General features: G+C 48.4%; 1 protein-coding gene across 3 annotated transcripts in view; it reads left to right on the top strand.

Annotated features, from left to right (window-relative positions):
* The window catches only part of LOC125738439 (dedicator of cytokinesis protein 4-like), a 71,544-nt gene that overhangs the window by 22,332 nt on the left and 36,530 nt on the right, over window positions 1-12,682 (top strand). For all 3 annotated transcript variants that reach the window (XM_049007363.1, XM_049007364.1, XM_049007362.1), the window contains exons 2-10: window positions 1,489-1,572; window positions 3,369-3,409; window positions 4,596-4,651; window positions 4,805-4,901; window positions 5,388-5,536; window positions 5,762-5,846; window positions 7,346-7,497; window positions 11,983-12,064; window positions 12,541-12,601. In XM_049007363.1, coding sequence (XP_048863320.1) covers window positions 1,489-1,572; window positions 3,369-3,409; window positions 4,596-4,651; window positions 4,805-4,901; window positions 5,388-5,536; window positions 5,762-5,846; window positions 7,346-7,497; window positions 11,983-12,064; window positions 12,541-12,601 — 807 coding nt within the window. The remainder of the gene's footprint in view (window positions 1-1,488; window positions 1,573-3,368; window positions 3,410-4,595; window positions 4,652-4,804; window positions 4,902-5,387; window positions 5,537-5,761; window positions 5,847-7,345; window positions 7,498-11,982; window positions 12,065-12,540; window positions 12,602-12,682) is intronic.

Raw genomic sequence — 12,682 nt, 5'->3', positions numbered from 1 at the left:
AATTCTCACCCAGACAGCGACTGAACCTGCTGTCCCCTGCCTGCGTTGCTGTATGTATTCGGTTGCAGCCTCGTGATTTGCTGTTTCGGGCAGCAGGCTTTTTCTTTTAACATGTAAGGGTGTCTGATGCACTGGCCACTGAATGTGTAGAGACAAAGACTATTACAGGATCTAGGCCATAAGCAAGCGCTTTTCGTCATAGAGCGAGGGTTCTGTGTTCTTTCTGTCTTGAGAAAAATTCTGTATCTGGCTCTGGTGTTGCAGTAAACCTTCATGCTGTGTGTATAGCGTGCTATATCTTTGGATGTGACAGCCGGGCAGTGACAAGACAAGAAGCCTACAGACGCCTTTAAACGATGCCGCCGGCGAAGACTTGCAAGAATACTTCAGACCGCGAAGAAAAGAGACAAAGATTCTTCATCGAATCGACTTTCTCTTGAAGCACATATCCAGACTCAAGCTCTTAGGTTGGGGTCATTGCAAAAAGACCCAGTGCACTGGGAAGGACCAGGGTGTCAATAAAAGTCAAAGGGAACAGAAGATGAGAACGACCAGCAGCAAGATGGATGGACTCCATCATCACCACAATGACTGTGCGATTGGGATGCCTGAGTTAATTTGACAGCACATAATAATAATAATAATAATAATAATAACAATAGTACGCCATGGTAGGACTCGCCTCTTTAGTAGGGGGTTTGTCATTCCCCATTTGACATCCTGCGCAGTTTAAACACAGTGTGTTGCCCTTGATTGAGAGAAACATCCTGCCCCCCAGCCCCTCGTTGGGCACGTCGGTTGGTACGGCGTGACAAAGCCGCATGCCGGTGGAGGCAGGCTCAGCAGTCCGCCTTGGAGGTCATGAGTCCTTCCGGAACTTTCATAAATGTGCAGCATCAGATCATCACATCTGCTCCCCAGCCATACTGCCTGATGGCACGTTAAACAAAAGAGGTTAAATCCAAATGCCTGCCCTTTGGATTCTGGTGGGGGGGGAGCCTGATGATTAAGGGCTATTTGCAAATACGCTTTTGGGTTCTGTCTGCAGAATGTCTGGTTAATCAAGGACTTAATTCTTGCACCACTTTAACCCGGTTAATCCAGCTGGTTATTTTTATCTTGCCGAATCTAGTTAAGTACCTTGTCTAAACAAACCATGGCTGTTCTCTTTATCGGACTAGAACCTGAAGTCATAGACTGTCATCTGCCATTTCCAGCGTGGTAGGATCTAGTATGTATGAGGAGACACTTAGATTAGGGCAGAGGTGGAAATTTCAGGTCCAGAAATTACAAATCAAGATCAGTATTTTGTTTCAACCAACCAGTTGAGTACACTGTGACTCTTTATACTGAACTGGTTGGTTGAAACGAAATCACGGTCTGGATTTGCACTTTCTGGACCTGAAATGTCCACCTCTGGATTAGGGTAGATGAAGCTGCTTCTCCGGGTAAATTAAAGTCCTGTATGTGTGTCTGTGTGTCTTCCAGTGCTGGCCAGCTTCAGAGGGACCGTGCAGTGTGGCTTGCCGCTGGAGATCGGGGACACGGTGCAGATTCTGGAGAAGTGTGAAGGTAAGATCCTTGTTTTTTCATCACCCCCCCCCATAAAGATTCACACCTGAGAACAAAGCATGCCATTAGTTATGATACATGGAGAGGAGATGATTCTGTGCTGGTGTCATTCTGAAGTGATTCCTGTTAGACAATGTGATCCACCAGGACCTTCGTTTTAACCAAGTGGAGATTGAGGACGTCTTTGTTTTTTTCTCCTCTTAAGGTTAAGGTGTTTCTCCTGTGGTTTTCAGATGTTTTCTAAACAGGCCTCTGTAAAATTTCCTGTTTTTGCAAATTGGCCATTTAGTCCATTCCTGCTCTGTTTGCTCTTTTCCTGTTGAGTGAAGATAAGAAAAATGCATGTGTTTGTGTCTATTCTTCCTCAGCTCATTTACAGATTTTTGAAATTGTAAACCATGAGAGTAGAGGGGAAACGAGGACGTGGAATGATGGAACCGTCGGCCTGAACAAGGCACGGTGTTGCGCGTGTTACAGCGCTCCGTAAACGGCGTCATTAAAACATAAAGGCATTCACTGATGTTTACCATTAACAGTTTTGCGCTATATGTCTGCACAGGCTTTCAGGGGACACAGGGCTGCTGAGGCAAAGCACAGCTCTATTGGTTGAGGAAAGCGAGATAATGTGCTGGGCATTGTCTGCCATTACATGCATCAATTAACACTAGTTAATTACGAAGTGAGAGAAACACTCATACAAACATCCATGTTGTGGATGTATGTTGATATTAAATGCGTAATATTTATCAGACTTCTGAACAAAACAAGTTGCGTTTTTTTGTGAATGCAAGGTCAGTCGGTGCCTGGAGCAATCAGGGGTTAGGGTGAAATCACTCTACCCGGCCTGCGATGTGAACTGGCAACCTTCCTATCACCGGGTAGTAATTACACGGTAGCTCTTTCTGTCATAGAAGACCCAGACTGTGTGTAATGGGATACTGGAGCATTATATATGAAGTAAAGCTTGCATTTCTTTGAGGGCTCAGGAACATGAATGTGTGATAAGCTGCCGGTACCATAAGGGACTTCTCACAATGAATAATGGTTGGAAACAGACATTATGGCTTGAAAGCATCTTTGGTTTGTACCAAATGTGCAAAAACCCATGTGGATGCATCAGTCAGAGGTGCAGCATCTGCTGTCCTTACATTTTAAGAGGCTCCGGTTGACAGTCTTGGTTGGTGGTGCCCTTTGTGGCTGTGGTCCTGTTTGAGGCTATACTTCTCTGTTTTCCAGCTATGCTGTTAAGTGGCCTTCCGGGTTTCTGAAGGAGACTGTTTTGCTGTTTCTGACTGACATACCTGCAGTTTCAGCACTGATCTGGCTGGCAAAACACTTCTGTATACCATTTTACTTTAATATTACCTGAGGCGATTGTGTGTGTGTATGTGTGTGCTGTATATGTCTCTATGTACATGTATGCTTGATTTTTATTTATTTATTTATATTTATATTTTTATATATATATATAATATGTATATGTATATATATATATATATATATATATATATATATATATATATATATATATATATAAAATAAAAAAAACATTTTCCAATACAAATTCAGCAGATAGCCCTATAGGGCCGAAATATCTGCACAAACGTGGTAGTGTTCATCTTTTCCTTCCACTGGTGCTTTGAAATGTGCACGCTAGGGGGCGTAGTGGTTAAGAGTGGAGACTGTGCAAAGTTCTAGGAGTGTCCAGAAATGTCATGACATGGCCAAATGCTAAAAAAGGAATGTGAAGGAAGAAAGATGGGATGGAGGAAAGGTTAATATTTTTGTCTCTCCAGGATGGTACAGAGGGTTTGTTCTGAAGAATCCGAGTGCCAAGGTGAGCGGTGTCTGTGTGTCTGTGTCTGTGTGTGTCTGTGTCTGTGTGCGTGTGTGTCTGTGTGCGTGTGTGTGTGTGCGTGTGCATATGGATTTTTTAATGTGGAGTTTTTTGTGAGAAATGCTGGAATGTGGAACAATGGCTTCCGCATGATTTACTTTGAGCTGGTCCCTGGAGGTTGTCTGATGCATCAAAGTTTTAACAGTTTTTATCTTTATGCAGCCATGGCCATAAACACACACACACACACACACACACACACACACAGAACTGAGAGGTCTGTTTTTGTTCCCTTTCTAGCCCTGAGCTGCTGAGCCTTTTTCTGTATCGTGCGCAAATTGTTACAGATATATTTCACCTGCACTCCAATATTTAATAAAGATGACCCACATAACAAATGTAAAGTATACTATATCCTTATTTATTGCAGAAAGCATGCTTGCATAAATGCAAATCTTTGTTTTCTGTAAGTGCACCTTTTCATCTCAGTAAGCTGTTTTTTTTTTTTTTCTTTTTGGACGTTCTATGCGTTTTTTTTCTTTCTCCTCTCCGCTCTGTGGGATGATTTTGAAGGACGTCCACATGCAGGAGTCACTGCGGTCGAAAGATTTCAGCCATTTGCAGACAGCCCTACAGCATTCTGAATCCCCAAACATTTCACAATAATTTTATAACATTTTCCAGACTGTTGTTCTCTTACTGCCCTCTTACCTGGGCGTATTACACTGACCTGTGCCGGTAAGACCAAAATGACCCGTTTATTTTTTTGCATTTATGTAGAACAGTGTTTCCCAATCCAGTCCTCTGGGACGTGCAGACAGTCCACGTTTTTGCTCCCTCCCTGCTTCCGGTAGCGAAAATGTGGTCTGTTGGGCTGGGAGCTGAGAGGGAGCAAAAATGTGGTCTGTTAGGCTAGGAGCTGAGACGGATCAAAGACGTGGAGTGTGGTCCCTGAGGACCGTATTGGGAAACACTAGTGCAGAAGAAGGCCATCCAGACACCAGCAAACTTATTTCATCCATATTTTGCATGTCCGTAAATAAGAAGTTAATCGTAAAGAGTATTTCTAGCCCGCGTATCGTTCTTCTTTTGACAAACACCAATGCAAATCTAGCAAAAATGTATGTCATTAATATGCAAAGCAAGCTGCATTCGCTAGCTCATGGCTATATTTTTCTTCTCGCAGGGAATATTCCCAGCATGTTACGTTTACCTGAAAAGTGCCCATATTAAGAACAAAGGGTAAGTCGTGTTTTAAAAAGCAAGCTTGCTTATGACTGCATATTCCGTGCTGAAGTGTAGGGGTGATGGGTTAGGCATTCGGGTCTGGGCCGCTGTTGAAGATGCGGCACGGCGTGTGACTTAACCGGGGTAATACTGCCTTCCTGACCCCAGGCAGTTTGAGACGGTCATTCCCAGCGAAGACACGGTCATCACGGAGATGACGTCCACGCTGAGGGACTGGGGCACGATGTGGAAGCAGCTTTATGTGGTACGTGTGTCCTGACCGTGGGAAGGGTCTGGTAGATCTCTTTGATTTACAGATCTATTTTCAGAGACTCGGCGGCCAGCAGCTGACTGAGGCTTATTAAATAATTATAACGCAATTAGCTCTGGTCTAATTAACTGTGTGTTAATTTTGCTGTCAGTGAATCATCTTCACATTACATTATGCAGTGGTATATCGTCAGTCTCCTGCATTTATATATATTTTTAATTACGTTGCTGATCTCCTGAGTCAATATTAATATGCAAAGTGAATTTTCTGTGACCCACCTATGCAGCTATGTGTTAAAGGAAGCAGTTCAGGCTGAGTGTCTCCATCAAGACTAGATAGTTAAGTAGGATTCATTAAAAGGGCTTGGACGAAAGTGAGGTTTCTTAACTACTGCTCCCCCTGCTGGTGATTGCTGTCCGTGGCACGTATGGCTTCATTTTCTGCGGCAAGCTACTAAACGGTGTCTGCTCATGCACACAGAAGAACGAGGGGGACCTCTTCCACCGCCTGTGGCACGTGATGAACGAGGTGTTGGACCTGCGGAGGCAGGTGCTGGTGGGCCACCTGACGCAGGACCGCATGCGGGATGTGAAGCAGCACATCACCGCTCGCCTCGACTGGGGCAACGAGTGAGTCCCACTCTGACCCCATGCAGTCGGAGCCCCATTAAAGCTCATCCCATTGGGCCCCAACCCAGTCCAATCTAATTATGTTGCAAATATTTAGGGCTCCTGTCAATCAGGGGCCTTTAGGACAGTCCTAACCGCCCCCCCCCTTACAGCACCCCTAAAACTAACTAAACAAGAATCTGTGCCAAGTTTGGACAAACGAATGCTCCTTTTCCTTGTGGGCAGGCAGCTCGGTCTGGACCTGGTGCCCCGGAAAGAGTTCGGGATGGTGGACCCGGATGAGATCAGCGTCACGGAGCTCTACAAGCTGGTGGGTACCCCCCCCCACATCGTCCCGGCTTTCTGCCCGCCCAGCTTCCTCACGCCGGGCCCATGTTGCCATGGTAACAGGCTTGGCTTGCTGTTAGTGCGTCTTAAATAGCCATTTTCCATCTATGAAACTGAGACGCTTAATCCCCTTCCAGTAAACAGAGGGGACTGTGAAGCAAGCATATTGTACCTCTATTATAATAATAGTATATACAAGGAAATGGTAGTAATTACGCACTAAGGGAAAGATAAAGTGTGTATAATTAGCCTGCGATTCCTTTGTATGCTAACAAGCCGAGGATAATTAAAATGTTAGTTCGTTCAGAGTCGTTGAGGTTTAGCTGTGATACTGGCGAGCTCTTTAATGGCCACCTGACCGTATTTAATCTGCGCTTTCGTGTCAAAAGGGGAGCCGGGCGGCTGGGTAGGTCGGCTGCATCCAGCGCAGTTCTGCCGTCCCGATTGTTTCCTCCGCTGATGGAGGAGCCTGTCAGCTCCGAGCAGGATGCCAGCACTTTCCGAGTCTCCGGATAATTGGGCCTCAAACAAGATAGAGAGAATAAAAGAGAGAGAGTGACAGAGGCTGGTGGAGGAGGGAGAGAGAGGGAGGGAGAGCACAATGAGCTGTCATTGTCCAAAAGCACCACCGACCTCCATCCAGAAACCTCTGCCCCCCCCCAGCCCGACGCACCCTTGCCAGCATCTTGGACAGGGTTTGTGTTCTCAAAAACACAGAGGAAAACAAGTTGGAGAAGTGAGATGTTGGGCATACTGGGAGGCAGAAAAGGTTGAGGATGGGGAGACGGACAAGGCACAGAGCTACAGCGCTCATCGTACACGCCTGACCCTCAAGGGACACGTTAAGGGCCCGGCACCATGACCAGGCCCCGGGTGCCGCTTCCAGCACATGGGCGGCTGTGTTGTAGAAAAATACCGCTTCACTTTAGCACCACCTGATGAAGGCTCTCTGTGAAACCAGGGCTGGTTGGACCTCGGGATTTGTTTTACAGTGGGGTCTCAGTTCTTGCCCTGATGAGGAACATCGACAGACAGTCCCTGGGATTTGTGTCGACCTTGAAGAACCGAAGAGAATCACAGCATGTGAAATTTAAGCAGAAGTGCCGAAATTCCATGCTGCATGGGACCGTTGGCCTATTATTCACTGTCTAACCTTCTCGCTCACCAAGCTGGTTGCCCATTGGGTTGAATGGGCAACCAGGCTGATTGACGGCACGCAATGCCCCCGCGCACTGTGGGCTTAGACGCTTCAGTTCTCACCCTGCAACTTCTGGAATAAAAAAAAAAAATCGAACTAATTTCTGCGAAAAGAGGCACTTGGGGGAATCATCTGAGCCCTCATTAGAAGTGTACACATTCTTATTTCTCTGATCCAGCCCATTACACCCAGCACGCTTTCTGTAGAAGACCCCCTCCCCCCCCCCCTCCCCACCACCACTAGAGCGTGTCAGCTTAGACTGTTAACATTCTTTGTGCAAACAGATGGAGCATCGGCACAGGAAGAAAGACACCCCCGTCCCCTCGAGCACACATCACCTGTTCGCCCAGGTAAAGAGCCTTGTCAGCTCTAACCTGGGTGAGGAGCTTGAGGTCTTCCTGACCATCTACGACGGCAAGGAGAACCAGCCACTCAGGTGCACCCTTCGCCCCTCCCCTGTCGCAAACCCCCAAAGACACTGGTCAAGGAGTTGAGGAGGAGCCCACTCATGTCTGTGTTTCTTGTAACAAAACTAAAATATTGAGGTCTATTTTTTAATGTTCATTTTAATATTTGCTTAATGGATTTGACCTCATTATAATGGTCAGGGCCAATTAGAAGGGCCAACTTTATTATTGGCCAATGATATGTTTTAGAATAGATGAATGACAAGGGTGGGGGCCAATCATCTTTTAGCTGTGCTCTTGTGGTCCCGCCTCTGAATACGGGAGAAATATTGCATCATGTAGAAGGCGTCATGGCCAGGTTGCCGAAAGACCCGGAGGGATGAATTTGAAGGTACTGGCATTTGAAAGCATTCAGGAAAAATCCCCGGGCATGATGGCTGCACCGTGGACTCATTTCCGGAGTGTTTATTCCGCTCTCAAAGAATTCTGCCATGGCCGAGTTGACCGGCTTCCTGCAGCTCGTCCTGCGCAAACGCCGCTTTCAGAAGCCCGAACCGAGGCTGGTTACTTAGCAACCCCGCTCGGTGTACTCGCAACACTCCAAATGCGCTTGGCTCTGTCGCATGCCTGTCGCATGCTTCGGAATGCTTCCTGGCCCAGGTGCTGCAGGATCTGTTTCTACTGCAACTTCAGTGCCGTTACATGATTTACTGTTGGAATTTTTCCTGATTCCACCACAATTATTATATATAGCACATATATACTTACACAGATACGTCGCAGTCATATGGATTTTGCCTTCGACTGGATTTAAAGGATCCAGAATATGATGTTAGTGTTAATTTCCTGTTAAATTTATGGATGGATGTGGGGGGGGGGGGGGCTGGCACTTGGAGATGAAAGGGAATTCATTAGTTCCACCCATGAGTTCAGACCTCTTTTTCTTTTGGGTGGGGCCTCCATTAAGCCAGCCCCTGCTGTTAAGTCTTGGTCTGGTATCCGGAGATCCCGCTTCCTTTGTGTGCGTTGCATGCCACCTGGATGGCATGCGGCGTGGCGTCAGGCTCCACCACCATGCGCGTGTTGCCCGTAACTTAGAATGAGCCTGAAATACGAGGCGGTGCAAATCAGTTTCCACTGTTATGTTGCATGTGGGAGATGGACCCCCACCTACTGTACTTAAATATTTAATGAATTTATATGAAAATGTTGAAATAGGAATCATTGATATCGTGCCTTAGAGTTAAATGCGTCAACAAATACTATTTATTAGCCTCTTGAACCTATAAAGTGCGAATCGGCACCATCTTGCATGTCCGTCACTTGTCTTGCGTTCCGGCAGCTGCGATCTATTTCCGCTCGTATCTCGTTCCGTCTCGGTGGCCATTTTCCTCGGCCCTGCGTCCCTTAATGTGCCATCAGCGCTTTAACCGCCATCCATCTCTGGCGGCGGATGTCTCCTGCCCTCGTCTGTCAGGACGCCCCGCCTGCTGCGATGCCGTGGCAACGCGCCAACTTTGACTAGCGCCCCGTTCGGCTGCTGCTGGCCGCTTTCCAATCAGTCGCTGTGACTTTTGTCTGTGTTTGAACAATACCAGCTGGGCGCTGGACCTGCTCCTTCTCAGGCCGTCGGAACCTGCAGCTGTCGTGCCATCGGCAAGCCAGTCATGGCGCACGGATCCCACACCCGCATCCAACTTGCTGGCTAAAGTCTGTCCATGGCTTCTTTACATCTTAATTAAGTGGATGGCCTGCTTGGGAAGGTCGAACCTCGCACTGGTTCTGGGCTACCTGTGGTAGTACAGCAATCCCAGCTAGTTTAGCTTAGAGGCATTAAGACTGGTATGAGGGCTAATGTGGCTGTTCTGTCTTCTGTCTGGTCCGGTTTGGTCCAGTTTACTGAACTCTGCTGAACGGGCTCAGATTCTGCTGGGGAATGTTTGTTCCACACCAAAGGCTCCTTGTTTGCACAGCAGAGTATTTGAAGCAAGGAGTGTGCCAGTTTCAGCATCATGTGGATCTGTCGCTTTGAAACTGACCCAGCCTGATCCGTGTTTGTTTTTATAATGACCCTTTCGCATTATATAATGGCAGCCAATCGTGATTGCGCTTTCACAACCCACAACAGGCAATCAGAGCTGGGCTTTCAGTATTCGATCTGTGCACAGAGCAAGCTGCTAACATGTTGTATGCTGTGTCATAAACCCTGTAATTATGGGCTAATATCCAGACCTCTGTACTGCCAGTATGAGGCATTGGCTCCGATTGCCACAAAGTGGCTTTGCGCCCATGCATGTGGTCGGTATCAGCCAATGGCTGCTAATTGAAGGCGGGATTTTGTACAGCAGCACGTTAATTACGGCTCAGCTGACATGGAGCTATCATGCCACGCCGGCTGGGCACCGGCTTCTGCTGGCGTCCCACTGAGCCGGGTGGGGGCAGGCAGGGGGGCTCAGGAGTGCCGATGCTTCAGTGTTTCCTGTATTCCTGCGCTTGTCCTGCCCACCACGGAGGAAGTCTAACTGGATTAGCGCATAGCGATTAGCCATGCGGGGAATGCTGCTCTTGCTGCGTGAACGAAGCACTTCCCGCCTCAGGCCTCCAGACGCGAGCGGCCCCACGCTGGCTGTGCCGCATCGCTGGGCCGCTTCCGCCAAAAACCGCATCTTTCTAGTTCAGCTTATGGAGAGAGAGTGCGAACCTCAGTACATGTTTATTGCATTTTCCAGTAATGAATCTGGCCACAACACATAGGGTACATACCACCACACATACTGCAGCATATAACTGAAATACATATATAATACCCACCATGCACAGACACTATAGAACACGCAGGGTACACGCCACCAGACCCTACAGTACCCACCATGCACAGACACTGTAGAACACGCAGGGTACATGCCACCAGACCCTACAGTACCCACCATGCACAGACACTGTAGAACACGCAGGGTACACGCCACCAGACCAAACAGTACCCACCATGCACGGACACTATAGAACACGCAGGGTACATGCCACCAGACCCTACAGTACCCACCATGCACAGACACTGTAGAACACGCAGGGTACACGCCACCAGACCAAACAGTACCCACCATGCACAGACACTGTAGAACACGCAGGGTACACGCCACCAGACCCTACAGTACCCACCATGCACAGACACTGTAGAACACGCAGGGTACACGCCACCAGACCAAACAGTACCCACCATGCACAGACACTGTAGAACACGCAGGGTACACGCCACCAGACCCTACAGTACCCACCATGCACAGATACTGTAGAACACGCAGGGTACACGCCACCAGACCCTACAGTACCCACCATGCACAGACACTGTAGAACACGCAGGGTACACGCCACCAGACCCTACAGTACCCACCATGCACAGACACTGTAGAACACGCAGGGTACACGCCACCAGACCCTACAGTACCCACCATGCACAGACACTGTAGAACACGCAGGGTACACGCCACCAGACCCTACAGTACCCACCATGCACAGACACTGTAGAACACGCAGGGTACACGCCACCAGACCAAACAGTACCCACCATGCACAGACACTGTAGAACACGCAGGGTACACGCCACCAGACCAAACAGTACCCACCATGCACAGACACTGTAGAACACGCAGGGTACACGCCACCAGACCAAACAGTACCCACCATGCTCACACTGAACTCAACATGAACACAAAGGAGGCCCTCTGGGAATTAGCTCATCGTCTGTTAGATCAGACCTTCTCTAAGTCCATGATACCATTTTTGATGTGACAGAAGGACTCTAACCCCCCCCAACACATACATACAGTGCTGGTGGCTTCTGGCAATCTGTCACTCCCCCCCCCCGAGGCCCCAGGGCTGTCCCAACGCCTCCCAAAGGCACCACCCCCCCGAGCGCGGAGGTAATGGCAGCTTTTGCTTCTCCACACCCCCGCCATCCATCATTCCTGTCTGTGATTTCCCATTCGGGCCTGTCCGCTCCTGGGGGGTGCGGCCGGGGGTGGGACCTCCTCCTATGCCAGTGCTGACTCCATCTCAGACTATATCCCCACATTTTCACCACCTGAACTCCCCTGTCAGGCTCCAGGTCCATATAATAGCAGTTAAACGTTACATAAAGGGGCAAACTGCTCCTAAAGCCCAAATCTGCAGAATCTTCGGAGCAAATAAGATGCCCCTTGTTAGCTTTATGAAAGCCCTCTGTTCGGGGGTCGTCCCTGGAGATGCCCGAGATGTGTGTCTTTGTGGGGCTTTTTAGTGAATAGCCCCCTCGTTGATAATGTAAGGGCTGTGTGCTGCCGTTTATGAGTCATTGTGCTGTTGTGTTGCCCATGCCTGCTTGTCCCTGTAATGTGGGGTGGGGGGGTTTAGCGCTGAATGACGCAGCGGGATGAGGGGCCGTGCGTGTCCGTGTGCGTCGGCGCTTCTGACCCGTGCGATCCTCCTGCCCTACACTCGTGTGAAGTCCCCCCTCCTTGTCCTCTTATCTCTCCCAGTGAAAGGTTCTTTGTGCGACTGAATAAACACGGAGTTCCTAAATCGCCGGAGAAGACGGAGAGACAATGCACCCTCTTTGTGGTGAGTATTCTGGGCTCATTGTGAAAAATGCAGGCCTGCTAATCCTCGTCAGGCCGGAATGAGCTCTGCCCACAGCACCCGGGCTTCACGTTCCTGCGCTCTCTCACGTTCCTGCGCTCTCTCACGTTTAAGCGCGGTTTGGCTGCCGAGCAAGTGAACAGCGTCTTCTGTTCATGCAGATTCGAAATGTAAAGGTAGTGGAATTAACTGCTATTAGTAGAAAATATTCACTATTTAATTTGTTGATTTGTTTGGAGAGAAGGGCTACCTTCTGGGATTTGAACCCATGACCTTCACATTGTCAGCGCAGTGTTCTCTACTTGTTGAGCTGTTGCCGGTGGGCTCTGCTATCCATGTAGATGTAGACATATAAAGAGTCTTGTTTTTAAACCTCTTTGGCCGTTCGGTGTTCTGTGGTCACCATCAAAATTCTGATGAACAGCATATTGAAGTTTTTTTTTTCGTTTTGTTTTAAGGATTTGGGCACCAGCGACCTGAGGAAGGATGTTTATATCGTGGTCCATATCATACGGATAGGTAAGCTGATCTGCTTTACCCTTGAAGGTGGACAGTGTCCATCTGCTGCCCTGTGTGGAGGCCTGAGTATGAGTCGTCCAT

This window comes from Brienomyrus brachyistius, chromosome 3 (assembly GCF_023856365.1).
Source record: "Brienomyrus brachyistius isolate T26 chromosome 3, BBRACH_0.4, whole genome shotgun sequence".
In the NCBI taxonomy this organism is placed as follows: Eukaryota; Metazoa; Chordata; class Actinopteri; order Osteoglossiformes; family Mormyridae; genus Brienomyrus; species Brienomyrus brachyistius.
Note: the sequence above shows the minus strand (reverse complement) of the source record. Positions and strands in the feature narration are given on the sequence as shown.